The sequence below is a fragment of the Truncatella angustata genome, assembly GCF_020726525.1.
Source record: "Truncatella angustata strain MPI-SDFR-AT-0073 chromosome Unknown BKA67scaffold_8, whole genome shotgun sequence".
NCBI classification, from domain to species: domain Eukaryota; kingdom Fungi; phylum Ascomycota; class Sordariomycetes; order Amphisphaeriales; family Sporocadaceae; genus Truncatella; species Truncatella angustata.
This window is the reverse complement of record NW_025763388.1, coordinates 1210427-1237728: the sequence shown is the minus strand read 5'-3', so window position 1 is coordinate 1237728 and position 27302 is coordinate 1210427. Positions and strand designations below refer to the sequence as shown.

Genomic DNA, 27302 nt, shown 5'->3' with positions numbered 1-27302 from the left:
GAGCGGACCGGCTACAATAACGACACAGCCACTCTACCTAGCAGAGAGCACGAGGCCTTCAATGTCTCATACCCCGTGGCTGGTGACAAGAGCCTCATGGACCTTGCAATGATCATTCCGCACGGACACGCTTCGTACCCACCTGAGCTGGCATGCCGAAATAATCGGGGGACTTAGGGTATCCAGAAAGCCGCCGAGCCGATGGCTGTACAATATCGGGGTTCCCCTCCATTGGGCCGCAGTGCCTCTAATAATGAGTAGTAACCAACTCCTCATCCCACTGAAGAGAGGGGACGTTTCACTTCTGATTCAAGAACGAGACCAAAGGAAAGGAAAAAAGTTACGCGTTTGAGGGGTTGGAGCTCCTCCTGCTATGGAGAAACTTGATGAATGACGTGTTACTCGTTTGTTGACCAAAGTACAAACCGGGTAACCGTACACACCCTCCCAGTTGTTACGGTGAACTCTAATCAATCGGGAGAACGCAAACGATTGAAAATAAAAGTAATAAAAATAAAAATCGAAACGCCTTCAAGCCTGAACCCTGGAGACAGCCTACTCCTTCGGTGGACGCGATGGACTCAGCTTACCGCCTCGAGTATGGTCAATGCAAAATGTGCATGGTTTGCAGACTACCAATTTCCCATCTCCCAAAATCCCATCAGACTGTTTGTCAGTCATTGCGGCCCTCCTGAGTACATACGCAGCGAAAATTCGTGGGCTAGGCATACGTGTTTCGCCCATACTGACTAACACGATAAAATGGAACGGTCTGGTGTTGTCCTTTGAGCCGCGAAGGGTACCCCATGGAGACTGACTCTCCAAAGAGGCGCCGCCTTTGTGCGAAATTCCCATCTGGCCTTTGGAGGCTTTTCCGGCGGTGCGGTTGAGGCGGGGGGAGTTAGGAAGTGGAGATAGAGGGACTAAGAAAAGAAGATCTATTTTCCCGAGAAGCACGTGGAAACGAGCGCCGTTTGCTTTGGCGCCAGAGAATTTCACGGGTGCCAGGGGGGGGGGGGGGGAGGTCGCAACTTCGCCGCGTTACACATCTGTACTCTCTAGGGGTACTTTTCTTATTGCTGTTGGTCTGTTCATCTGCATGGTAAAGGAGAGACCCAGTGATGAGTATACAATGCACTCACGAGTTCGGCAACGACTCGCGCGTGTCATTAGTATTATAGGGGTGCCTCGTGGGCTTTGTATTTTCGCATCCCCTTTGCCTGCCCGCGTGATGCACGGGTTTCATAACAGAATCTTCGGTCCGACACCAAATTCAGCCGGCACTTATACGGGTTCTGGACACTGCTCTCGTCATAACCAACGTGACAGTGTCATGAATGAAAGTAGTGCTTGTTCACTAGCATTTGTGCGTGCGGGCAAGTGACGATTAATTCATCTTCAAGGGTTGTTAGTGAAAGGGCAAACGCGGGACATCCATGGCCCTTCTGCAGTAATGACCACCAACTGCGAGTAAATACGGATTATTCCAACAGTGACCAATAGAATAATTCGAAAGAATACGCAGAGAAAATATCTTCTGAAGTCGAAAATGAAAATTATTTTCCAATCAATCAATTAATTAATTAGCAAAAACGCTAGCCACCGTTGGACGATGCCGGGTTGCTGTTAGATGAGCATCCGCGATCCAATCGAAATTCTTCACATGAAACTTGGGATACGAACTTGCGCCATGCGAATAGGCTTTCGCTAATACAGCAGCGCTGTAGTCCCCAACCAAGTCTCTGGAATCAGCTTCCCCGGACACCTTAGCGCAGCCTGACTTGCTAAGAGGGTGTGTACTTGGTATGACGACATCCTGTATCTCAGGTGGCTGCCGGCTTTGTATGTTGGTTTCCGCAAGGCGTTTCTCGATTGTGCTACATGATGGTACGAGCTGGGTTTTTCGGCAGTCAGATGGCTTCATATAAAAAAGTGTGTGTGTAGAGTGAGAATTCTTTCGTTGCCATGACCTTGGGGATTGTCATGCCGCCCGCTTATAACCGCAGAGCACAATCGCCGCCTACGAAAGATGACAGAACACTCTTTTCGACAGGACAAATCTGATGGCCCATATATCACTCTTCTGAGATGGTGTCGTCACCGAGATAATGAAACTTTTTTCCCATGTGCAAGCAGTGACAGTCTCATCTCATTGTTTATTGCGGCATCGCTTGATGACAGAACCAGGTAACACGTCGCCACGGGTAGGCGAAATCAGGTCAAACCTTAATCCCGACGTGTAACTTAGGAAACTTGCCCACGGGTTTTCTCGGTCGTTTTCTCAGAGCGAAACCAAACCCAAATCTCCCCATGTTTTGATGTTTTACCTCGCATTGGGACGGATTCGGTGCCCACGAGCGCTCTCCCAGCCTCTGGTAAAGCCTGGGTACCTTTAGATCGCTGACTCGTGCCAAAGGCAATTGGCCGGTCGACTATGCGGTCGTGGACCCTTGAAGGTTTGATATTGATTTTAAAAAAGAGTGTAATAGAATAGTTTGAGCAGCCACGCTGGTACCTTGGGCCTTTTAAACGTCTTTGGCAGGCAATTCAGCTTTGCATCTTGCCGGGATGCTGAACTCAATATTTGAGCTCTTACTGGCCCCCGGTCGCCACGGACAAGGTTTGGTATACTGCTTTACCTGACAGATACATTTTGTGCAGTAAAGTTGGGCCAGGCATGATGGTCTTCAGCAAGTTGTAGCACACGCTTCTGGTGTGAAACAAGCCAATGTGCGACATCTCTGTCATGGTCAATCACAGAACATTTATCCAGTGACTCGGCAGTTTTGTGGCATGGTAGGATTTATACTTGCCAAGTTTTCTTTATTGGTTGATTTTATGAGAGGGAAATTCTTGAAAATATTAAGTAGGTCTGGGAAAGGCATTGTTGCTCTGACAGCTTCATGAAATGATCAGTATGTTGTTATAGGTTCGAACATAGCAAGTATAAGACTAGGCCATAATTGAGTAAAATTTTCCAACAAATAATTGTAAATACACTGTCTGAAGCCCGCTTCTGAACGAATGTGGTCTGCTTCCTATCCTCACCTACATCCCTCCGTGAGAGGGTCCTGTCTACTGTAGAGCGTCTTCCGCCACCCATCTAGATTAAAGGTATCTATACTATACCCATAAGATGTACGAGTGCAAACATTGTCGGCCCCAGTGAGCTCAAAATCATAGACGCTATTTGCTGTACCCTTGAATGCCTGGTAAAACCCGTGGTTTATTCCAGTCACATTGACCGCGATGTAGCCCGTCAAGGTCAACCAGGGGGTGATGCGGGCGGTAGCCACGGGCTCAATGGTCACCCCGGATCCGTAGTTGCCATCCCACATACCGCTGTAGTATGTACTCTCGGGATTGACCATATCGAGATGGATGTGCCCATCGATCAGAGTGTTGGTTAGATTCGTACGCGCCACCGTGGCAGATGCCGTCGCCACATCGGCACCTGAAGAGTACAGAAGGCTGGGTGAGATGTCTAGTACACCTGGGACGGCATAAGTCCAGCCTCCAAGGGCGTTCTCTGAGAAGGCAACGGTGCCGTTATAAGGCCCTGTGACGTTCAGCGTCAGTGGCATTCCATCTGTGGAGGCTATATTGATATCAAGGTATAAATCTCGAAGCACCTGGTTCGCCACGTCGTAGTCCAGGTAGGCAGAATAAGAGAGGTTAGTGCTGAAGTAACCAGCTTCGGACCTTCCAATGACGGACGGGAGATCAGACACATCCTGGCCAGCAGGGCTTATGGAGACTGAATCCCATGACTGTGAGTTTACAGCGGTTGAGTTGTCCTGTTCCTCTAAGCAATGGCTGTGGTACCTAACCTGGATCGAAGCTGCAACACTCGTGTCAGCTCTCTAAAATTGCTTGTAGAAGTCGAGCGTGCTTACATATAATGTCAGCGGTAGTCTTTCTCTCAATTCTGGCACTGAAAGAATGAGTGCTTCCATTCCAATGCAATCTGCTTCCAACATTATATCCCTTGCGGTTATCGTAGTCACCAGTATGTCCGGTTTGCAGGATGAGTGATGGATGCTCAAGCCACGCGCTAACGTCCGAGTCATAGGCATTTGGAGACTCGAAAGTGATCGTCATGCAAGAATCGATGCAATCGATATTTGTAATGCCTCCAACATCTGCAAGAAACACAGTTGGATATTTCATGATGGCACGCGCGTCGGCGCAGGATGTATTGCCTCGGACCGTCTTGACGAAGCCATCGGCAGAAATGAAACCTCTGTGCGAGTCTCTTCCCGAAAAACACTCATCATCAAGTCTTGAAGCTATATTCTCGGAATGGGAACATCGCTTGCCACAGGCCAAGAGCGGCCTTGATAGAAGAGCAAGGAGATGGACCACAATCATCCTGGTCGTGAACTTCCGGATGGATGTTTTGAGTTCCAATAGTGTAATGAGCTCAGATTGTAAAAAATCAGTGTAAACCACATCTTAAGGACGTTGCATTAACAGAACGGAATTATAACAGACTTTTCTCAATCTTTCGTGGTACAATCCTCGTCAACGATCGGGTCATGTTACTCCTGGTGATACATTAGAAACTGAGAGAAGGCCCGATCCGTGGAACCATTTGAGTTCGTTGCCACAACTGACACATGTTCGATGGCTATTGAGTTTGATCTACGAAACCAGCAGTTATGATGTTAGCGTCCTAGGTTTTTCAGGACAGATTAGGCAAGATTGATGAAAATGAAGTCAATTTTGTCAGTAAAAGAAAAAATTATCATAGATTATGAAGCACTCGGCAATAATTGATGTACAACATGTTAAGATGCAATCACCAACGCGGCTCATCTTTCTCCAACCCGGGTGACACCACGGCATTCCTATCAGCGAATGGATCGTCCTCATCCTCGGTTTCGTCCTCATCTTCGTCCTCGGGAACCGGCTGGGGGGAGGGTTTGGAGGGCACCGTCGACTTCGACGATCCAGAGGGCCGCGGCGGTGGTGTCGGACGAGGTGGTGGCGTAGGAGCAATGCTCAGATCATCCATCTCTGGGATAGGGCTGCCAGCATTCGCACCGCCAGATGGAGACGTAGACTGCTTGCCTTTCTCGGTTGCCACTAAATCTGTAAGTAAAGGTAACGGAATTAGTGTCAACAGTCATCTCACTTCTGTAAAGGTGGGCTTGTTCTGCCAGTTCATCTTCGGAATCACTATCGGCATCTATAGAGCGGTCGAGTTGTTCAAAAGTCATGAGCGCCTGAATAAGCTCATCATTAGCATGGAGCAGACCCCCAAGCCACTGTTCATCCTCAACATGGTAAATCTAAGAATGTTAGTTCCGACAACAGTATTCACATACGTGGGAGGGCGTGGCTCACATAACGCAAGATCTTCCTTCGAAGCTTTTTGCAAGCCTCAAAACGCTGCACTGCAAGTTCATTTTCTGAGATTCTTTCTTGCTCACGGTTGATACTGTGGAGTGAATTCGTTAAATTTGTTGCCGAGATGGACGCTTCGGCGACTGCCACCTTCATGGCGTCTTTCTCAGCTTCGAGATTGAACGGTCGAGACTTCTTCTTGCTCTTGTCCTTGTCTTTTTTCTTGTCCTTGGAGGAGCCAAAGAAGGATGAACCTGACCTCGAAGACGACTTGGTATGGCTAAAAGACTGAACAGTCTGGTTCGTCTGTGGTTGCGCCACCGGAGTTGGTCTAGAAGATGATGCTTGAGGAGGAGGCGACTGCCTTTTGGGCGCTGCATCTGCCTCGTCTTCTGAATCGTGGAACGGATTATCAGTTTCACGCACTACCTTTGATTTGTCCTGAGTTACGACCTGCTTTCGGCGCGGAAGTTGCTTTTCAAAATTAGTAGATTGCTCATATAAAGATAAGGGATGGTTTGCATACCTTGTAAAGAACAACGATACGTTCAAGACCAGGGGTGCTCTTGTATTCGGCAGCCCAGCTTCTGAAAAGCTCCGAACACTTCTTCCGCACTTCTGGATCGGACAGGTCAGAGGTACCACAAACTCTAAGCCGCTCAAGTAGAGGTTCATCAACAAACGCGCGCTGGAATCGTGGACCAGCATTCTGAATAAGGCCGTCGAGCAAAGTCAGGGCTCGCAATTGCCGATGTACGTTTCCATACTTTAGCTTCTTTCTGATGGCTCGAGCTGCTTCTGCAGGACCGGAAGATTGAAGTTTAATGACCTCGACAAGATCAGGAATTCCACTGAAGTCGTCTTCCTCAAACTGTTCACTAGTGAGCCGATCAATGGCGACCGTGACCGCCGAATATGGCTTTTTCTGAAGTGCCGTATTAGCCGCCACTGCAAACAACTCGGGCCCATGACCATCTAGGTCAAATCAACTCAGCAACATCATCTTTTCTGACGTTACGGCAGACTGTGTGATGATCTTGGGAGGCTTTGAGACATTGATGTTGACCGAACTTACTTGTGAGAACATGATGCAAGGCCTAAAAAGCTTGACGCTATGCTTAGGACGGATACGAAATTAGGCCGCAGGGCAGATGGTGCGCTCAAGGTCTGAAATATGGCACAGTCGATAGCCTGTGATGAAATCACGTCAAAGTGATTTACGGTAGTAACGCCGAGGGATTGAGCTGGGGATACCTCAGGAGCTGAGGGGCAGTGTGACGCACAATAAGCTACGGCGGGGTAAAGTGGTCGGCGTCGGAAGTTGACTGTGAGTGAGACTGGGTATCGTGAAATTGCGATTTTCTTGCCTTGTGAGTAACTCACAGAACCTCAACCCGTGAGATTGCGGGCTCACAGTGACTACAAGGGGATAAAGTGAGGCAATCTACGAACTGTGCCATTACTTAATGTTTGGGGGTCAACGGCGTGATAGGCATGGTCATGCGGCCCACTGCACAAACCAGCACTTGTGTGGATTGAGAACAGATCATCCCTGCTCCACTATCAGCTGCTTTATTGACCTCAATATTTTCATGCGTTCTGGCGTGCAGCACTTACGCGTGCCATCATACATTCGTTGGTTCGTTCCTTCTTTCCTTCTTTCGTTACTTTTCAACAACCCTGTAGGGATCAAGAGCACACTACTACAAGGCAGGTGCGATGATCTGGATTATGCATAAAGCTTTAGGCCATCATGGAGCCTCAACTTTCGAAGAGGTCAAGCTCGCCATCTGCAGCTACATAACTCGTTTTGTTAGATCCCTAGCCTTTTCTTCTTCTTTTTTTTCTCTTTCTTTTTCATTATGATGCACATTCAAGATTTGTTTGATATTTGATACCAAATATTTCATATCAATATCCCCCCGGGTGTTGTCTCACCATGAACCTAGCACATGGCATTGTTCTAAGCTATTTCCCCGCACTTTATTGATACCTACCCAGCGACAATATGCAAGGTCAACAGCACGATAGCAGGTATGAGTTCTAGGACAGCAGTTTTCAACAATATACTGACGCATGCCTTAGTGAGGCGGCTGTTCAAGAGGCGTCGCACTTCAGTAATGTTAGCAGTAGTTCCAGGCCAATCAACCCTGAAGGACCTCTGGGTGTCCTCACCTCTAGAAACTCCTTTTCTCAAGGCAACCTTGAGAACCGATATTGCAATAGTGATACCAAATATGAAGAAAAGGAATTTCCTGTGCTAAAGGCGCGGCATCGACCTCTTACGCTTAAGAGGAAATCTTCATCCGAAGATGGCCGAGTCAGAGCCAAGCGGCGCATGCCAGAAGTTTCCATGTCACCCTCAAGTCCATTTGACACACTCAAAGTAACAAAACTGAGTGTGTCGAAGTATGATATAGCAAAAAAGGACGTAACAAACCATTACGTTGCGCAAGCTACTATGGGTAGTCCATTGAAACAATCCCGACATCTCCTGCAGGCAACAATAATGGACCACCTCATACCTTGCCAAACATACGACGAGATGGATAATACAAGTATGTATGCTCCTGGAAGCCTATACGACGCTGGTCGTATCACAAAAGTGCCAAATATCCAAACTCACGACAACGTCCTTCGGGTTATGCATGCTGATGACCCTGCTGGGATCGATCTTGATGGCAATGATAACTTAGGCCGTCCGGCATTGGGCTCCCTCACTGGGCTGAGTTATAATGCAGTATCTTTAATTTATGATAGCGATGACTACGGTTTTTATGAAGAACCGACGAACGATATGGTGCGGATCGCGGACGAAGTGCTTATAGTTTCCCAGGATGGCATCCCACCATCAAGCATCGCAGATCGACGGGATCATGACTCGAGATCGGCAGAAGAGTATGATCCAAATCTACATTGTTCTTCACAGGAGGCATCTTCGTCGGAATTGCACGCTTCGTGCCATACTAGATCTACCAATCAGCCAAAAGCAGCACCAGAAGACCTTCTGGACAACGATGTTGATTGGGACGCCGTGTACTTACTTACTAAATCCATGGCAAAGGATCCTTCGCTTGTTGGCTCAGGCGAGATTACAGCGCCTCAGTTCCTTTCTGCATTTCCTCATACCGGTGAGCCAGAGGCTACATTGCAGACCGATGAAAGAAAAAAAGTCCCTCCATTTACTCGACCCCCTTTCCAAACAAAGTACATAACAGGTCGCCCGTACCTGGTGTCTCCTCCAAACTTATCCTTAGGACATGTTTTCGCATTGGACATCTGATCAACCAAGCCATTTACTGCTATCAGCACCACCAGGATGTTATGTTTGAGCTATACGCCAGGGTCACCTACTCCAGCCGCGAGTCACTAGCGCGAAAGCAGCACTTTCAGTTTGCGGACCTATTCAAGGATCAACAACCATATCTATCAGGAGTTTTTACACAATGGAGGGTTGGCAGTCTTGCAGATCGGCAAAGCCACATTTTTGTCAATGGTCATATGCCAAAATTGAGCTGGTGCATGTGCCGCTTAAGAAGGGACCAGAAAGCCTCGACTGGTTGGCTCATTGAGATACTGAGGATTAGGGAGACAACGTGGGAGCAGACCAAGTATGCTAAGGAAATTCTCGGTGAAACAGAAAACGAGATAGAAAATCTACGGGAGCCGAGGTGATGCTGTGAGCATATAAGCAAGGCCACTAATTCTAAGACAGTATTGGGGCAATGAAAACGTTGCTGATTGGGGCTTTTTGAGTAAGAAATCTGCGGTTAACAGCCCTCTTTGCTTAGTTTCAAGGTTCGAAAACAGTTAGACAAAACAGCTGCGGCCGTGAAGAAACACATTTTGTCTCGGATGTTGAATCAGCAACATCGTTTTAAATTGTGCCTCGCGTCCCTTATAATACTTACCAGAACCGTGCTATGTACTTTCTTCAAAGACAATTAGCCGCCTGAAACGCGGTTCAAGAGTGCCGGGAAATTCAGTGGCCGATCCTGACCGCCTCGTGTTTCTGTTGAGCATCCTCGACATCATGGCGGGCTTCTTCGATCTCGACGTTTTGTGTCCCCTCTTTCCCGGATTCTACTGCGACAGCGGCCTTTAATTCTGCCAACAATCTCTGCTCAAGTCTATCCAAGATCCATTCGGCCTCCTCTTTCGTGTCCATTAGCGGACTGCGGTGTCCGACCCAGCTCCATTTGGTGATATTGCTGTCCCCGGCCTCGCTTTCCTCGCTGCTCTTTGTTTCAGTGGGGCTGCCCGCACCACGTGCTGGGACTTTCCCATTGTTGTGAGTGCCTACACCACCCAGGCTATGTCCATCTCTAGGTTTCGGCTTGCGCTCAGGCTTTGTGTGAGTCTCAGAGCTGCTCTCATCCTCACCAATAAGGCGCAGATACCATGTCCATTCCTTGAATGTGTACTTGCGCGGTGGTGAGTGTTGGAGATGCTGCGTGACCCTGGTGATCTCATCCATAAGAACAAGATGGTACTCTGCACGTGACTTGGGAAGCTCAGTCGGGAGGTTTTCTCTTGCCATGGTATCTGCGCGTCTCGGTGCTCCACGACTTTCGTCCTTATTGGAACCTTGTGTCGAAGCCGTGTGTGGCCGTTCCCTAGACCTCGATTTATGCCTTTCTTGCGCCTTCGATTTCTGTACATATGATGACGTCGATGACCCCTTCGTGCTTGGTATAGGTAGGGGATCGGCTAATCTGATCGAATTACCCGATTTGGAGGTTTTGGTCGTGTTATTGGTGCCGCGCTTCTGAGGCCCTCTTGGTGCGTCTGGCTCATCGTGGGCCTGCTCCTGGCCAGTCTTCTCTTTAAACGACTGTTTACCATGTATATCAGCCTCTTCAACATCATATTCACCTTCGTCCTCTTCGCCCTCGTCAGTCTCGTCCTGCTCGTCCTGATTATGCTGTTGAGCCGCCCCAAAGAAACCAGGCGGTGATTCCTCGATGTCAACATCGGAGTACAAATTGCCGAGAGACAGTTTCCCTAATACCATCTTTACTTCTTTCTTGAAGCCCTGCTCGCCCGGAAGAACCGTCAAGTTACCAAGCTGAAGAGTTCCATCTCTAACCCATTTGACAACAGTGTCGCCAGCATTGCTAATAAGAACAGTCATTGTGGGTAGAGCAAGTAAAGACCAAAATACAAAAAATGCCTTCCCGCCCGGCGAAACTGGTGTCAAGTCACCATAGCCAATCGTCGTAAGACCAGTGAAAGCGAAGTAGAAGGCGTCAAAGTAGCTCCAGCCTTGATAAGGAGCTTCGCATTCTTGGAAGATTTTGGCACCAACTGTCCATAGTACCATCCAGGTAGAGAAAGAAACACCCATTGCTGTCCATCTCCTTCTTGTCGCGGCTCTATCCTGTATCTTCCTCATGAGTCCAAACTCTTTTTCTCGTCGTTCGAGTTCTGTTCGTGGCATTTTGCTGGAAACGCCCCAGTCGAGTCCGTTTTCCCGACTACCGTCCTCTATTGGACTCAGTAACCCGTCCTTGCCGCGTCGACGCAACTTGCGTAGATATTCACGTCTTTTGTTTTCCAACATGCGTGCATCGAGGCGATGCTTGCCACGATCAAGCATAAGACTTCGAATTGATCCAATGACCAAACCGAGACTGATCACACCGACCAATGCGTAGGGGATGAGGAGGCCACGTCCAAGAGTGGTTGATGGGGAATAATCACCATAACCAACAGTGAAAAGGGTGACATCCGCCCAGTATACAGCATCAAGATACTGCCAGTCTTCAATATGCGAAAAGACCAAGGCACCGATGAGAAGATATAGCAGGAACATGATGGTCTGCAGCATGAGCGTGCGCTGACTTGTAGTCAACCCGAAATCTTTGTCATAGTGCCCAGCTTGAGCGCCCCATACCGTGACTGTCATCAAAGTTGCAACGATGAAATAAAGCACGGCAGCAAATATACCGTAATAGAAAGCTTGAGACCAGACATATTCGATTTTTGGTTGCAAGACTAGCGGCCCGCTCGTGGTCGCAGTGAGGGCCACTAAACATATGGATGAGATGTACCATCCGACGATGGTAACCGGCTGCGCAATAGAGAACCGTACCCTCCTCGCCATATTAAGGAGAAGAAATATATTTGCGATGAGCGCCAACGCCAGCTGGACAGCGTTGACCGCGGTAAGCCAGACTGGGTCAATGATAAACTCCCCTTGCGTGACATTATCGCCAGGAGGAATGTGTTCTCGCCATGGTCTGACAAGAGCACAGATACTAAAAGCTGAAGCGACAGGTCCCAGTGTGCCCGCAATCATAGGGAATGCCGAGCTAGCGAACCACCACCGACTGTGTACTCATCCGTTAAGCACTGGAGTTGCGGATGTCTTGGCAAGGCGACTAACCTGGGATCAAGGTGGACTGCGTCCTTCCCGATAACACTTTGTCGCTCCGCTTCTCCTTTGGACTGCTGGCCGTCGACATCTTGCGTATATTCATCGATGTTCTCGCCAAGATCTGCATCGTTCATGTTGGCGGTGGCGGTTTGATGTTCAGCTTTGCAGATAGATGGGTAGGAACTCCAGGGGCAACAGCTACGACAGATACATGCATCCTCTTTCCAGGTGAGGTAATGTGGTTCCTATAATTGTGGAGCTGAACGTACAATTGCGAAACTCGCAAGTATTAGATGGATAAATACTGCCTTTTCTGATGTGATCTGGTATGTATGGACGGGTGATTCTGCAAGATTTTTATGTTATCAGATGACCGTCCGCCAGTACAACCCAAAGTTCCTTGGAAGCAGCGACGAACCGCGCTAAAATGACGTCGTTTGGCGCATTTGCTCCTGGACGTTGGAGACGTTTGCAGCTTCGCGACCAGGATTCCAGCTCATATTTACAGGCCAGCGATGCCTAGACTGGCCTCTATCGCCCATAGCCCCCTAGCGGGCTGAATACGCCCCCATATTTCACAGCAGCCAATCAAAAGTAGGTTTCTAGCGGGTACGCAATCAGCTGCTTCAACTCCCGGCAATCTGTGCAAATTGGAGCGAAACCCGCATTCTCCGTGGCACGCTACGAGACGCGTGATGCAGTACCTTTAGTAAGCCTCGTTTCATACTTGACCAGAATCTCGGAACCCAGCGATCACTCTGCTCAATTTGACTCATGATCTAAGGGAGAACATGGTTTTGAGAGTCGTCGAGCTCCAGTCCAGAATATGAGAAGATGGCCATGGAGTGGAGTCGCTGGTTTTTCCCGCCATCTCACATCGAGACCCTTGAGCAATATCCCGTCAATACCTACCGACGTTGAACGTATTAGTGTCAGGACAGGTTCGGCTGGCAGTGTATTTGTCGAGTAGGTAGTCCACTAGTCTTGGTTGTCTCCCGTCTAAATTCTATCTAGTCTACATAATATAGGCACGGTATCAAGCTCGGATCCCTTGCTGATATATTTGCCGCCATTTGCGAGTGCATCAACAAATACACCACCACGTGTGCCGGCTTTCCTGAGGAAGTACCCTACTGCAGTAATTAATTACAGATGGGCCGGGGTTGACTCCTTTGAAGACCACAAGCCATTGCAAGTGTCTGCACAAGACTTGCATGAGCATGCGCCATTGCTTTCATTGCCTCCAGAGATATGGCCTGTCCCCGTCCATGATACCCTGACTGCATACAGTTGGATAGTCGAGAACCTGACTCCGCCCACGTATACTCGCCGCGATGTTTATGTATACGGCTCCTATCTTGGTGCATCGTTAGCCACGTCGCTATCGTTGACTGAGAGTTATCCGCATCAACGCATGGCTGTTCGTGGATGTATAGCCTACAATGGCATTTACAACTGGACTATGTTCCTTCCCGACCATCAGATTAATAAGAATTCCAACACAAATGCTGTCAATGTGCTTGAGGACATTCTAGGACAGCCTACAGATCCGGCATTTCAGGACCTTAAGGATGACATGCCGGATTTATTCGGAGAACCTTCACAACTCTTTGATCCATTCGTCAGCCCCTGTCTCTTCTTTCAGACGCCGGGGCTGCTGGTGCCACAAAAGTTCGATGCCTCTGCCGATCCTGTCATCTCCATGCTGGGCTCGACGGTTGCTGCTTCCGCAGAAGCGCAGGAAGCCATCAAAGCCTTATTACAGATGATGAAAGACAAACCTCCACGAAGAAGTCCGCTTGCATTTCCACCACGACAGTCGACACTGAAGATTCCCGAAACACTATTGTTGCATACGGAGTTACCCCCGCCGCCCATGACATTCCAAAAGCGGCGAAGGAAAGCCGTCGTCGGCAATCATTTCAAGACACAAGCTCATGAGTTGATGTCTCTAATGCGGAGAAGCTTGGAGAAGTTGGAGCTTAGAGAACGTTCAAAATGGGATCAGGATTTCGAAGGATATCTGGAAGTCAATCGAAGAGTTCAGTGTTATGATGTTGGAAAAGACGAGCAGCCCTTCCACCTGCCAGATTATGGAAAAGAGCTGGCGTGCGAGTGGCTTGAGGATCGAATGTCACGATGAGGCTACCTACGCGTCTTTCAGTAATATTGCCTGGTGTCCCTTTTTCTTTTTCTAATAGACGACACAAATACAACAAACTTCTGACAATTATGGCTACACAGTAACCCACAATCCAACTATTTGCCTTGAAATTACATCTGAGTGTTGGCAAATACAAATCTGTTGTAATATCATAGAATGTCAAGCCCTTTACCTCGTGAGTACCAACACAACCCGCCGAATATTCGCCATATCCGGCATAAACAAAGAAAACGACCATACGAGGTGAGCTAACACTAAATTCACTTCTATGTACTGCAAAAACACAATAAATTGATACGTGAATCTCACCGAGTTATGTTTATGAGTGCGCTACTTCAGGTGACATGATTTACTAATGCGGGTTATAATTTTAGCTGGATGTGCTTGGTTTGTTCCAGATGATCAAGCGTGCGGTTGCGTATAAGGACCCAAAGCCAGGTCAGGTACTTAGTTCCTCTGGACAATAAGGACCCTTACAGTACCAGTAGCCAATCATGTGGTTTAGGAACTAGCTTCGTTCCCAGTAAGCCTCGACCAACTCGCACATGTTGAGGTTGTGTACCACGAAATGCCAGGCTGGAACACCCCGGTAACTGTTTTACTGGATGATATAGAACAACCGATCGAAATGGAACGCCCGAAGCTGTTCATCACCACGTTTTGAGGCGAATCTTCCAAGCATATAATCTTAGCGATCACTGCCTTACATCGTGACTGTAGCACCTTTTTTCTGTCCGAAAATTCCGTTTCACCCAAAGACGGGAGGCTCTCGTGGCAAAATTTTCCTCAGTCTTTCAATTTGCTCTTAGGGTCTCTCAATACCCATCCGATCTGTCTGTGCATACTTCCCGAGGCTTAGAAGCGACAAAGAAGCAGTTGGTGAGAGTTCTGCATATTCTACTTTCTATGCCTCACTTCAATTTGCAAGGACTGGACAATATGTGCGCCACACTAAAGTCTACAAGCACCAGGTGACGGTAACACACTCGATTCTCAACCAAATCGCCGAGCTACGCTCCGTTTCAAAGCACTACGATGTCACCACTGAACGGGACTTCACTGAGGGCAAGTTATTTAAAATTGAATGACGCCAAAGAAACAAATCTCTTGGGCTATAGTGAAGAAAGTACGGAATGCATTCCGACCAGGGAGTTTTACAAGTGCGAGAGGCGCCTCCTAGTCTAGGCGAAATGCTCGTGTGAACAGATATTGAGACCAATAAACCCAAAATGAAGGATAGGAAGGCTTCCAAGTAAATCTCATCAATCAATTTGATGACACCGATGAAATATTGACGACCCCATCGTTGACACAATGGCTGCTATCGTTATGTAGGTCTCCTGGAGCCGGGACATAGCTTTCTCGTCAAGTATGGATTAAACATCTAACATACTCAGATAAATCTTACCTGTGGTCGTATACAAGCATTACAATGCGCCGTGAAGTTCTAATATTACGACGTCGTGTTTAGTGGAGAACAGCTGCTGAGACTGGGCGGATAGCAAAATCTTGTTGAGCTCACATTAGGAGCTTATAGCCAGGCTGGCCCAGGGTAAACGTGTAGCCTGATCGCCTTGATTTAGGCTTGCTATGCCATGATGTGGGCTTCAATTATCGGCCAGGCATAAGTTGCACCTTCAGGCGACAGAGACTCAAGCTTGATGACCTGGTAATTTTCAAGTCACTGAATACTTCGTTTTATCCTGGCATGATGCTAGAAAGGTGTATCAATGACCGGGAAAGACGCCACTGAATAATAAGACCTCTGAAATCCCTCCTGTCTTCCAGATTTGTGTACGTATAGGAGCGTGTCCACCTTGCCTGCGGGTTTCATAAAGAGATTCTCAGGCGCTGAAGTGAGCCGAAATGCTTCACCGGCAATCCGATGATTGCCAACCTTCTGTGACTGGACGCTCGCTACGTAGATCCCTTCGTCCTGGTCGCCGTCAATTCGTGGCGTCTGGTCAGGTCCGAGGCCCCCTCGAGTGCTTTCCCTGGAAATGCTTAAGTCGCCGTCTTCTCCATCACCTCGAAAAATATTACCTTCTGGTCTAATCACATAGACTGACAACTTCTAGTCTAATACTCTGGGACACCTGACATTGATCTTAGGAAGGAGATTCCAAGTCTTGTTATTCCACACGGATGAACCAAGTACCTAGTGCGATGTTGGCCGTTCGACGTAGTAGTGCGCTATGCGATTTAGTTTAAGATAGCTATGCTCTATTTCGCCTTCGGGCAAACAATCTGATTGGTGGGCCGTTTCTAGACAGCCGGTGATCAGTGGCCTACGTGTCGGCTGTGTCTTTCGCTGCGGAAGCATATGGGATCGTGGGTACTGAGGGCTCTCATGGGTACTAGGGGATGCTTTGTTTTTAGGTCATCAGTTCAAATCACTGTTGTACCGCCCATTTTCTTTTTGCTTGTTCTCTTTTCTATTGCCTTCCTTTCGAATCGTTAAATATTCTTTTGACCATCATTCCATCTAGCGCACACTCCCAAGAAGACGGCCTCATTAGAAGACAAGAATAGCCAAGCAGTTCGACACAATTTTCCTGTTCTATGGGGCCTCGTTCAATACTTTGTCGAAGCAGAACTGGTGATTGGTGTGAATCAGGAGAAGTACGTTTTACAATAGGCTGACGTAAGGTGGGAGCGTGTCGTCTTCTTCACTCAGAAGATTGCCCCGGAGCAGCCAATGTGGCTTACTTAACATGGTCGTGTCCTCACAAGGCTGGAGACAACGATTCCATGGTCAAGATTTTATTGCCCTACAGGCCAAATTTTGATGTATTGCGTGGTATACTCTATGTTCACGCTTTTATTCAGGCCCTTGCTAACCGACATCAAAGATCACGGAGGGGCCGAAGTTCTTTAAACAAACGGAGTCCCTTTACTATGTAGGTATATCCTTGAAACGCTGGGATAGTACTCAAGTGGTGGCCACTAGAGAATCCCCGGTGTTGTATGTTTCTGTATGATTTTTGCATACTTGTGTGATTGTATCTAATTGGAAGACGGTAAATAATATCAACCGATATAAAGCTCGAGCTTGTCGTGCCTCATTCATAATAAAGCTACGATTTTTGTGGTATGCAAAATCTGCACTGTGCCTGGCTCGCTCCCAGTCGGCACCCAATCGATCGTTCCTGTCAAGCAACGAAGAGTGAATCTCCCATATATCACGCGCACATATTGAACATGTTGCGTGATAAATGCTGGTACTAGTTGTGCTCTGAGCGAACTCGGGATTGAGCTCCAGGAACTGGATGAGCTCCTGCAAGTACTCAGAGGTATGTAGAACTTCAATATGACGCGTTGTAGTGAACGCGCGGTGGCAGTACACATGCGATTGAATTGACCAGGCGAAAATTTGCGAGATCGATTGGTGACCTGATATTGCGGGCAATAGTAGCAACTATCTTGAATCGCACGGTATCAATGGCTAGTGGTGAATTGTGTAACTATAATTTCAAGCCATGAGCTCAAAATACAAGTTCCATCACGAACACTGGAAAACTGTAATTCTAAGCGCCCAGCGCAAACAGAGAGTGGCGACGTGCGCAGCTGTACAATTGATGTTGAGCCAGTATTGTACCTAGTTCAAGGTTCAACTTTTGATTATGTAAAGCACATTGGCCTCCTTAACGTCAATTTTAAGCCTCAGCTTGAATTTCGAAGATATAACTATAGTGCGCTTTTTGGTATGCTTGAATGTTTTTATGTACCAACGAAAATGGATGCCTGGGCCTGATATGACCAATTCCCGCAAGTGAGATCTCTCCCTTGAATAGTCAGAATCAGGTAGTTAGTAAGAAGTTATGGGAGGCGGCTGCAACGATTTGTTATAAAACGTTCCCTTAAAAATATCTCTAGACCATCCAAAAACCAAAACAGCACGACGAGTAATAACGTCGACTCCTACCAAGCCCCATGCTTCTGTGATCCTCGACGGAATGCTTCCTGGCGAGTTCATCTACCTCGGTCCGATGATACTGCTGTTATAATTGACTATTACCACGCATCATCAGTATACTCGTATATAGCTCATGTGAAGGCGTATGCCCAGTTTGCGGAACCTTCTGTTCAGATCGAGATTCTTAAAACAAAGACCGATAATATTGAGTTGAAGTAAGCATTAGTGTCGGCACGCTGAGGGCCAGGATCGAAACATTGCTGACATTTATACTGTACTGCTTCGTCTCATGCGAAGCACTCAAGGCTTGCATGTGTTCTTTTGGAAAACCCTCTTACACTTGCGGCAATGAGTGAGTCTTCGGTTTTAATTGATTCAATCTGGCTAGAATGATGACAATGGGAAGTATGTAGTCAAATTTATGACATTGACTCATTTTACTGTCTTACCTGGCTTTCGAGACCTTAATAAGTAGCGTTATTGGGTCGAAAGACTTTAGAAAGGGGATAACATCTCATCTTCGATTGCGTTAAAATTGGTTCCTATGATAGTCTCTCACAATATCCACTTTTGACGGTGGTCTACTTCGGCTGTCTGTAGAAGCATAGAAATAGAAACGAAAGTTCATACATGTGACCGTATATATCTCGGCGTTACTCATCTCGAAAAATTTCTGCACTTTTTTTTAATTTTTTTAGCAGCACGTAGTTATTGCCGACGTCGAAGTTCTGCCAGTATTTATGCTGCCCTTGTTTTTTGGTGAAGGATTGCTTTGTAAACGTGCCCGAGACTGCTAGCATCGATTTTGCAGGGGCTGCTGATGAGCTAGTAACGAACCCCCACTCCATACAAATGCACCCTATGTCCACTGACGACTTAGTTCTTCATAAGGTTAATCATCACCCTCAATTGAGCAGTTGCGTTATACGCTTGATTTTGTCTAAGACTACCAAAAAGAACTAACTTGTAAGCACAAAGCAAAAGGTTAAACTGGAAACGGGCCCGAACCCGGGATCGAACCGGGGACCTCTCGCATGCTGTTCCATGGAACCCAAAGCGAGAATCATACCGCTAGACCATCCGGGCCTTGTTGAAAGTAGTCTTCTAAAGCGGTATATATTACCGCACGTTCAAGTGCCCTAGTGTGACTTGGTGGTTTTGGCTGAAAGGGGTAACGCGGACCGAGGCCGGAGCGGCTAATGAGTGGATGAGATTACAGCCCACGGACGCGTACGGATCTGTACTGCTCGGTCTGATGCTCGGTCTGTGTGCGACCTGTGCTGAATAGCACAAGTCCTTGCATTTTCGCCCTTACATGGATAGGATAAATAAACGATGGTATTCACATATATGCGAAAGCGGGTTAATACGACAATATGAGCGACAAACGCCAGCATGTGAAATTAGCACCCAATCTACGCCTTGGGGGGAGAGCGAAGCGAATTCGACGGGCACGACCTCATTTAGCACATCGTTGGTTGACGATTTGCGCACTGCGCCGTCGACTTCTCAATTATACAAGGAGTCCTAGTACTCATGCGCTTCGTGGAAAAAAGGAAGAATACTTTGATTAAGAATCGTATTACAAGTGGCTAGAGGTTGAAGATGATTGAAATTGCCGGGAGAAAAAGTTCTACAGCCCGTAGATTTTCAGAGAAACATTGATGTGCACAACATGACGAGGGCTGCTTGCCACTTGTCATCAACACTTTGCCACTCATTCAGCAACCAGCATATGCCTCGTTTGCTGCCAAGATCAAAAGAGTCAAGCAGTGCCTCAACAAGATGCTGTAACTTGAGTCATACTAAGACTGTGTGCAGATCGCAGCAGCGCTAAGCATTGATGCTTTCGACGTTGCAGACTTTATATTGAGTTATCTGGATTTGGGCGTGAAATAAGCTTGCATTGGCCATATCGTTTTAATGTAGGTTTCCTGGTTCAACTTGAGCGTTGCCTTGATGGGAGTAATCATGGATCCTATGTCTATGTAAGGCGATTCAGACATGTCACAATTCGAGACTGTAAAAGATAACTGGCTATATTGCAAATAGAACAATTCTATTGTCTGTCTTGGGGACGCAATCAAATGCCTGATAAGGTCAACGAACAACGTAACTCGGCGGTGGCCACTTTCCTCCTTTAGGCAGGCCACCACGTCTAAATCATCAAATTGCCATGCTACTCTCCAGCAGCTTTACTCAACAAAAATGGGTATCATCATGCATATTGCATTCGTCCAGTCACCTTTCATATCATCATGTAAGGGATGAGTCGTCTTAACGATCGGCCTTCTTACTCGTGTTCACACCACTCTCAAATCCTGTCTCAACGGCGCCATTGTGTCTGCTGCGGGTGCTGCTGCCCTTCTCGCTTGATGCATCGTGGACCGTGCCGTTGTCAGCAGTCTTCACGCCACCACCGTGTGCGGCGGTGTCAATCAAGCCATACTTGATGGCTTCACGCTCAACCTCTTCCTCGTTCAGGAAGGGCAGTTCCTTGGCAGCCTTGACGTACGACATCTTCTCGACATAACCCTTGGCGAAGATAATATCAATCTCCTCCAGAGATCGACCAGCCGTTTCAGGGTAGAAGAAGTAGATGATAGGAAGGAAACAGGCGTTAATGGCGGCGAAGAAGAGATATGTTCCCCAGCCAATGCTGGTAATCATGATAGGCGTGACCATCACAATAAGGAAGTTGAAAAGCCAGTTAGTGCAAGTACTGACGGCGTTGGACTTGGCACGGGTCTTGATGGGGTTGATCTCGGCAGGGTACAACCAGGGCAGAGGCAGCCATGTCGCACCAAACGAGGCGATGTAGGTGAAAAGACCAACAGCGGCACCCTTGGCGGCACCAGGGGTACCGGGAATCAGACAAGCGAATGTGAGAACCATGGACAGGCATTGTCCAACAGTGCCCCAAAGGAAGAGCTTTCGGCGTCCAATACGCTCAATCAAAAACCAGGAGGCTGTCGCAAAAATCGAGTAAATAATCATGTTAACTCCACCCATAAGCAAAGCCAAGTTGTGGTCGCCAGGGGTGATCGAGTTCTCGAAGAGAATGGGGAAGTAGTAAATAACTGCATTGCAGCCGCCGATCTGCTGCATCAGCTGAGAGCTAGCACCGAGAAGCATTCTGCGAAAGTGCTGGGTCTTGCCATTGGTGAAGAGGGCCCTGTATGGTGTGCTCTTTGCGCCAGCTACACCAGAAGCACGAATAGAGTCCAAAATGACGTCACGCTCCCAGGCTGTCTCCTGGCTGTCCAGCTCGTAACCACGAAGGGCAGCAATGACTTTTTCGGCATCTTCATACCGTTCATGGGTCAAAAGCCATCTAGGCGACTCGGGCAACCAGAACATGGTCATGACAATAAGACCAAAGAGAATCTGGAATGCAATAGGGAAGCGCCATGAGAGGTCGTCACCACCGAATGAACATCCATAGTCAATCCAGTATGCGATGAGGGTACCGAAAGCAATAACGCCACCTTCGATGCAAATCAGCAGACCTCTGTTGGTGGTCTTGCTACATTCAGCTTGGTAGGTCGGGATGGTCGCAGTGTTGATACCATTACCGACACCTGTGACAACTCGTCCAACAATGAACTGTGCCAATGGCGTGTAGCCGCGCCACGAAGTAACTTGGATAATAACTCCGAGGATCATGATGAATGCGCCGAGAATGATACCCTTTCTTCTGCCCAGGAGATCTCCGCAGGACAGCATGAACATGGCGCCCATCAGACAACCAATTTCGTAAATAGCAGTGACGGTACCCTGCATAGTCGAGTTATCCCGAGTTGCTTCGAACAGATCATTGAACGGCTTTGCGCTAATGATACCACTCATAACACTATACGATTGTTAGCTGGGCAAGGTATTGCAGTTTGCGCTGGCCGGAACTAACCCTTGATCATAACCGAAGAGTAGGAAGCCAGTCGTTGCAACTGTTGACACCATCAACGACAGCGGCCGGCCCGTGAGGCCCATGAATTTAGGAGGCGCCATATTGTCCGAAGATAGGTCATAAAAGAATAAGACAAGATATTACTGTTCTGGTATATTACGGAGACAAGAGGAGCACGATCTTCGTCAAAGCAGCGTGGGTTCTTGAGTGTTTCCTCCACAAGAGACTGGGGAAAAAAAAAAAACTAGAGATGACGATCGCATGTAATACGACGTGAGGAGTACTGCAGTTCATATAGAGCTTGCACATGCTGCATAATGCTGGCTGACAAACTTTGGTACCCTCCCCCGGTCCCCAACCTCAGACCATTTTTTCCCCATCTGGAGAAACAACTGGAGTACGGAAACCACTTTTCCCATGCATATCCTTCCTCACGAGTCAACTTCCCAAGTCTTAGTGGACGTTTGCAACGCCGAGCATGGAGACTCTGAAAAGTAGTCGTTCTAATCCAGGGATTACGGCGGGTTCCGTGCTGATCTCTCTGCGCAAATTGCTCTCATTCGGCAAGCGCCCGAATCATTGCAGGATTGTCACCAGCTCTAGCTTGCAGCAGAGTGCATATTGAGTGAGATTTGGTTGTGTATCGTACATGAGCAAGATGAATGTCGACGGGGCAATGACCTCATAGGCTGTGCTGCCTCGGTGCATCCCTGGTTTTCCGAACCTACAAGGGCCTAACCGCGGCAGTTGCAGCGGTCAAACGGGAGCGGCTTTTCGCTGACACCCATTCCAGGAAGGCGGAGGTATTGATTGTTAACCGAACAGGCCACTCTTTGCTGGTGGGATAAACAATTGAACCGAGCCTCCAACTTTTGCCGTAGGATTGCTCAGGAACCACTATCGGCGAGACTATCCTTTCCTGGAAATTTATTGCTAATCTGCAGAGAGCCTCAATGTGTTGCGTGCAAATCTTTTTGTTTGCATTTGTGCTGACACGCACGCGTGCAACATTTCTGGAAACCCCGCTTTTCAGAACATGTGAATCCGCAAGCATTGCTTTGGCGTGTTGGCGCAGGCATCCCATCAATCCATCGAGTATGTATGCAGATTGTCATTGCCAACAAGCTTTTCAAGCTTTGGTAAGTGCCTTGGAAGCACTTACATTAAAAGCGGCTTGGCACGGCACATCTGTGACGGTCGCTCTTTGCGAAGCTTGACTTGTCTTCGAGGTTCATCGTTCCTGAATCTGCTCGATTTCGATGTTGAATGCGGTCGTTTCCAGCATCTCCAAAGGGCCATATTATTGAGTTGCAGTTCCCCCGACGATCACAGCTGTGACCACATGCATGTCGCGCCGTTGCTACCTCCAGACCCCTAAGGTTAGATACGTTAAAATCCATGCGGGGAGCGGAGGCCTAAAGTCATCAGTAATGGGTCTTTTTTGAGGGTCTTCAGCCTCTTCTCAGCCTGTCAGCCTTCACGATTGAGCGTTGTCGGGTCTGTTTCGGTCTTTCTATCCCCATGACTCCAGTATTCTTGTCCTTCGGGTCAGACCAGTGGAGCTTTTATGGGAACGCGATAAATTTGAGGACGACAAAAACTGGATTTCTCCTTCTTTCCCCAGGCGATGGGCGGTTGGAGAATAAATGGGACTTCTCCTAGAGCATCGAGGAGAGACCCTCCATCTCCACGCCCCGTCTGACCCATTAATTTGCAATCCTTTTAATGCTCAGCTTGGTGCAATTAGATGAGACCATTTCTTGGCCAGGTACGATGTCTCGACACGCGATACCACATATGTCCCCCAAATAGCAGAGGCTATTGGACAATTTTACAACATTTCTGTGAATGCCCCGTAAGTCTGAAATGACTATCTACTTTAGGTGCAGCAGCGCAGTAATTCTGCCACGCCGGCAAGGCAGTCCTGTTAACGGACCGACGATCAATCCCTATTAATATATTCGTCCTCGACTGAAGTCTTATCTCGGGTCCCTTCTCACCGACAAGACCCGTATAATCTTTGCCGCTTACCCGTACGATTCCCGCAACGCTGCGCACCGGTGAAATTTGTTTCATCCCGCAATGGGCTAAACAGATCTTCCAGCGAGATAGTGGAAAGGGCTTTGGACTGCTTATCCTTCAGACCAAACACCAAGGAATCAATCGTATGCCAGTGGCTTATTCACTTTTGCAAGTGATTTTTGTAGTGATAGGTGTCGCAGCTCAATTTCTTTGACGACTCATGCCACCGCCGTGTAGCGCGTGAGTGCGCGTAGACTTTCGGTGCTCCAGCAAACGGCATCAAATGTCCTCGGACGGATTGAGGCTCCACTGCTGCCGTGCCGGACGATGCAAGAGATTGAATTAGAGAGCATGTGCTAGAATGCGGGCGCTCCATTAATCCAAGAACCACATACTCCATCCGTCAAGGAACCATTGCAGATTTGTGACAGTTGACTATGTAGTGTGTTTGCATTGCCATACGCTTAAGTCTTCACATCAATGTTGCGAGAAGGTAGTGATGCTAAAACGACGAGGTCAAAGAGACCCGTCGCACGGATAATCTGGCAAATTCCGAAAATAAGAGTCGACGCTCCTGCTATTTGGGTGTATAGTTGTTGCTGTCTTCGATTCTTAACTTGATCCCATTCATGGCCGCACGTGATACTTGGTTCAGATATGTTGATTTGTGAATATGGGACATGCTCATAGCTCCTTCAGCACTCGGGTATGAGTTCGAACACGTCCGGTTTTCGTGTCGACTCCGGATAGTTTTGCCCCCAAATGATCTGCCTATCTCGATTGACAGCAGTTGGAAGCACTCAGACTGGTCTAGTACTACTACGGGCTATTGCTCTTGACTTTGCAGAGTTTGTGTTCAACCTACACTGTTATATAAGCTGATGGTTTGAGTGCGCAAAGACTTCGTCAGACTCTAAATGCTCATCATATAGTACATCCAAGTATGAACTCTCACTTCCTGCTCATGATACGCAAGGCGCCTCAATTTACCTGGATGCAGAAATCCAAAGTTCTAACCTTGTATAGCTGCAATAACGGCCATTTGGTCTCCACAGGCATGTATCTTGTGGTCTATGATGGAAAGCATGCACGCAAATTTCGATCGATAGCACCAAGGAAATTGTTGCCAACTGGTGATTTAGTTAATCCAGCTTAATCAGATATGGTTTATATATTGGGCCATATCCCTTTTTTTCTTCTTTTCTAGCCCTTCCTTTTTTTTTTTTTTTACAAATTCTTTTTTAGTGGGGGTTTAACTTTTCCAAAATAGTCCACTCCCTTGCACAAATCACTGTACCACAGGTTCATACTAAAGACCTCGCCATGAACGAGTCACAAATGTAAACGATGTCGCTATGCTGAGCTGAACAATATAAAAGGTGGAAATGTTGTTGCAACTATGATCACAGGGCCACAACTTTATTGCCGTCACGTGAGTTAGTCTTATCACGAAACGGCGATGTCATGTCGTATCCACAATCAATGCCACGCAAATACCACTCGGCGATCTGCTTCTGTATTATTTATTTTTTTCCGAATATCTAAACATCAGCATACATGAAGGCTCCAATTAGCCACTCATAGATACAACATCAAGTGCCTGTCAAAAGCAGCATAACATGTAATGGCGTACCAAAATGGAGGATCGATCGCATCTACGCAGGATGAAGAAACCGTAAGCTCGCTGCTCAAATTTAAACGCAAGGCACGAGCCGTAAAGTCTTGCTTTCCTTGTCGTCACCGTCGCGTACGTTGTGATGGCGGTTTACCCTGTTCGAGCTGTATTGCACGTGATCACCCAGAACTTTGCCAACGTCAAGCCGGAACTTCCAGCAGCGGTCCGCTTCCGGTCCAATCAACGGAACCAGCGGACCCTTCCGTTCGCTTGGCCCAGGATGGTCTCATTAATGTCGGAAGGGTAGATGAGGATCCAGACCTGGTGATTCAACGGCTAGAACACATAGAAGAACAGATCACCTCTATCAAAGCCGACCTAAAACGGCAGGCACAAAACAAACCCGCTACCACCCCATCAAGCCCTGGATATATTCAGATACCTGCGAAATCAGTTGGTCAACACTTCATCGAGCGTGATACAGGCGCCACCATCTTCCTAGGTAATCAAGCAGATCCTCCGTCGGCTTTGGGACTTCTCCCCTTGTTGGCCGCAAATACAGTAGCGGAGGAGCCTGCACCGCGGACCTACGCCTTCACGAACTTGTGGGCGCCGGAGGTAAGACTGGACGAAGTTTGCAAGACTTTACCAGAAGACCGTGACATGATACGGTAAGTTAAAGCTCCCAAGTCTACCTTTGTGGCACAAGCTGACTGACAACGCACACGTAGATATTGGCAAGTCTATCAAGCTAGCGTCTACCCTTATTATCCAGCCCTTATAAGCCTGGACGAATTTAGCGTATTACTTTTCGCCTTCCTAGACTGCGATCGAGAAGAAAGAGCGAAAACGGCTCCGACATGGCTTGCACTTTTATTTGCCGTCCTTGCCTGTGGCGTTCAGTTCTCAGATGATGCTATTGAAGAACGAGAGCTCAGGTCAAAAGTCTTTATATGCTCGTCATTTCAATGCCTTCGAATATCCAACCTCTTCAACAATGCGGACGTCAATACCATTCAAGCAATGGCGCTGGTTGGTCATTGTCTACGCAACAACCTAGACACAAACACCGCTTGGATAGTAATGGGGCTCACAATACGATTGGCACAGAGTATTGGCCTCCATGAAGAGCCGCGTGGTGCAGATAGTCCTGGACCAGCGGTTAAGAGAAAGCGATTGTGGTGGATGCTGCTCTGGCAGGACGCTTTCCTGTCCTTCACATATGATCGACCACCAAGTACCAGCCTTGTGACCGTTAGCATTCCTTATGAGTCCCCAGAAGGCTTTACGTTTGCCGACTCCACCATAACTATCATCAAGGTCATCTTGGACCGATCCAGAGAAGACCCAAGCCAGCTGAATAGCCTCGATCGCTTTGAGCACTACAAACGGCAATTCGAAGCAATCTTCGAGAGAGCTGCACCATTCCTTCGTGACAAGGCCAGCTGCAGAACTCTTCAGAATCATCTCGAAAGGCTTGCCTTGCATATACACATTGGCTATGCAAAGTGCAGCATATTTCGGGTATACTTTGAAATGAATGCCTTTGATCTCGCAGAGAAAGAAGCGCAAACATTAGAATATAGTTCCCATGCCGCCAGCGTTGTGCAGAGCTTCTTAGATATGCATCGCTTGTCGGCCAATGCTTGCCGTGCGTCTGCATTCATCCATAATGTTGTTAGCTCAGCCGTAGCTTTGAAGGCATTGATGAGCAAATCGCCGAGCTCACCAAGCTCTGAAAATCTTTGGGACGGCAGCTTTGAGCACTCTATCCAGCGCTTAATCAAACTGCTGGAGAGAGAACAAGAAAAATCGGAATGGACCGATTCAGACACGAACGTACGCCACTTTGGGCCATACTCAAGAGCCCTGATTGCGTTAAAGGGGTCCTTTGTTTGAGCTCGAACGCGGGGCATTGATAACACTTGTTTATTTTATAATACAATATTC

General features: G+C 47.7%; 7 protein-coding genes and 1 non-coding gene across 8 annotated transcripts; 3 read left to right on the top strand and 5 right to left on the bottom strand.

The window, feature by feature from the left end:
* Positions 1 to 3008: 3008 nt before the first annotated feature.
* BKA67DRAFT_395515 (uncharacterized protein) lies at positions 3009 to 4146 on the bottom strand. Its single transcript, XM_046096644.1, has 2 exons — positions 3897 to 4146; positions 3009 to 3841 (listed from the first exon to the last, which is right to left on the bottom strand). Exons 1-2 carry the CDS (start codon positions 4099 to 4101, stop codon positions 3045 to 3047), a joined length of 1002 nt encoding a protein of 333 aa, XP_045954195.1. The 5' UTR covers positions 4102 to 4146; the 3' UTR covers positions 3009 to 3044.
* A 655-nt stretch (positions 4147 to 4801) lies between these two features.
* Positions 4802 to 6436, bottom strand: BKA67DRAFT_662453 (uncharacterized protein; the record flags this gene model as incomplete). Its single annotated transcript, XM_046108002.1, has 5 exons — positions 4802 to 5088; positions 5138 to 5294; positions 5350 to 5823; positions 5876 to 6274; positions 6425 to 6436. 5 exons carry the CDS (start codon positions 6434 to 6436, stop codon positions 4802 to 4804), a joined length of 1329 nt encoding a protein of 442 aa, XP_045954194.1.
* A 921-nt stretch (positions 6437 to 7357) lies between these two features.
* On the top strand, positions 7358 to 9024 carry BKA67DRAFT_539530 (uncharacterized protein; the record flags this gene model as incomplete). The annotated part of the gene is made up of 3 exons (XM_046100653.1): positions 7358 to 7383; positions 7435 to 8480; positions 8642 to 9024. 3 exons carry the CDS (start codon positions 7358 to 7360, stop codon positions 9022 to 9024), a joined length of 1455 nt encoding a protein of 484 aa, XP_045954193.1.
* Positions 9025 to 9451: 427 nt separating this feature from the next.
* BKA67DRAFT_505868 (ion channel protein) lies at positions 9452 to 11862 on the bottom strand (the record flags this gene model as incomplete). The annotated part of the gene is made up of 4 exons (XM_046097124.1): positions 9452 to 9589; positions 9653 to 10183; positions 10322 to 11681; positions 11738 to 11862. Coding segments are annotated over 4 exons (2154 nt in total), but the record flags the coding sequence as incomplete, so codon positions are not given.
* A 692-nt stretch (positions 11863 to 12554) lies between these two features.
* Positions 12555 to 13871, top strand: BKA67DRAFT_539528 (uncharacterized protein; the record flags this gene model as incomplete). Its single annotated transcript, XM_046100652.1, has 2 exons — positions 12555 to 12694; positions 12743 to 13871. 2 exons carry the CDS (start codon positions 12555 to 12557, stop codon positions 13869 to 13871), a joined length of 1269 nt encoding a protein of 422 aa, XP_045954191.1.
* Positions 13872 to 18807: 4936 nt separating this feature from the next.
* BKA67DRAFT_t137 lies at positions 18808 to 18894 on the bottom strand. The gene has a single exon. It is a non-coding gene; the product is annotated as a tRNA-Pro (tRNA).
* A 1191-nt stretch (positions 18895 to 20085) lies between these two features.
* On the bottom strand, positions 20086 to 21816 carry BKA67DRAFT_662449 (general substrate transporter; the record flags this gene model as incomplete). The annotated part of the gene is made up of 2 exons (XM_046108001.1): positions 20086 to 21661; positions 21716 to 21816. 2 exons carry the CDS (start codon positions 21814 to 21816, stop codon positions 20086 to 20088), a joined length of 1677 nt encoding a protein of 558 aa, XP_045954190.1.
* A 3429-nt stretch (positions 21817 to 25245) lies between these two features.
* BKA67DRAFT_395346 (fungal-specific transcription factor domain-containing protein) lies at positions 25246 to 27284 on the top strand. The gene is made up of 2 exons (XM_046096643.1): positions 25246 to 26023; positions 26084 to 27284. Exons 1-2 carry the CDS (start codon positions 25362 to 25364, stop codon positions 27249 to 27251), a joined length of 1830 nt encoding a protein of 609 aa, XP_045954189.1. The 5' UTR covers positions 25246 to 25361; the 3' UTR covers positions 27252 to 27284.
* Positions 27285 to 27302: the final 18 nt, after the last annotated feature.

Bases quoted from the DNA above. Each gene is read 5' to 3' on its own strand.
- BKA67DRAFT_395515 (XM_046096644.1), bottom strand. From the start codon at position 4,101: ATGACGATCACTTTCGAGTCTCCAAATGCCTATGACTCGGACGTTAGC. The intron at 3,842-3,896 runs GTAAGCACGCTC...CGAGTGTTGCAG, and splicing joins GACTACCGCTGACATTATAT to CTTCGATCCAGGTTAGGTAC.
- BKA67DRAFT_395346 (XM_046096643.1), top strand. From the start codon at position 25,362: ATGGCGTACCAAAATGGAGGATCGATCGCATCTACGCAGGATGAAGAA. The intron at 26,024-26,083 runs GTAAGTTAAAGC...ACGCACACGTAG, and splicing joins GAAGACCGTGACATGATACG to ATATTGGCAAGTCTATCAAG.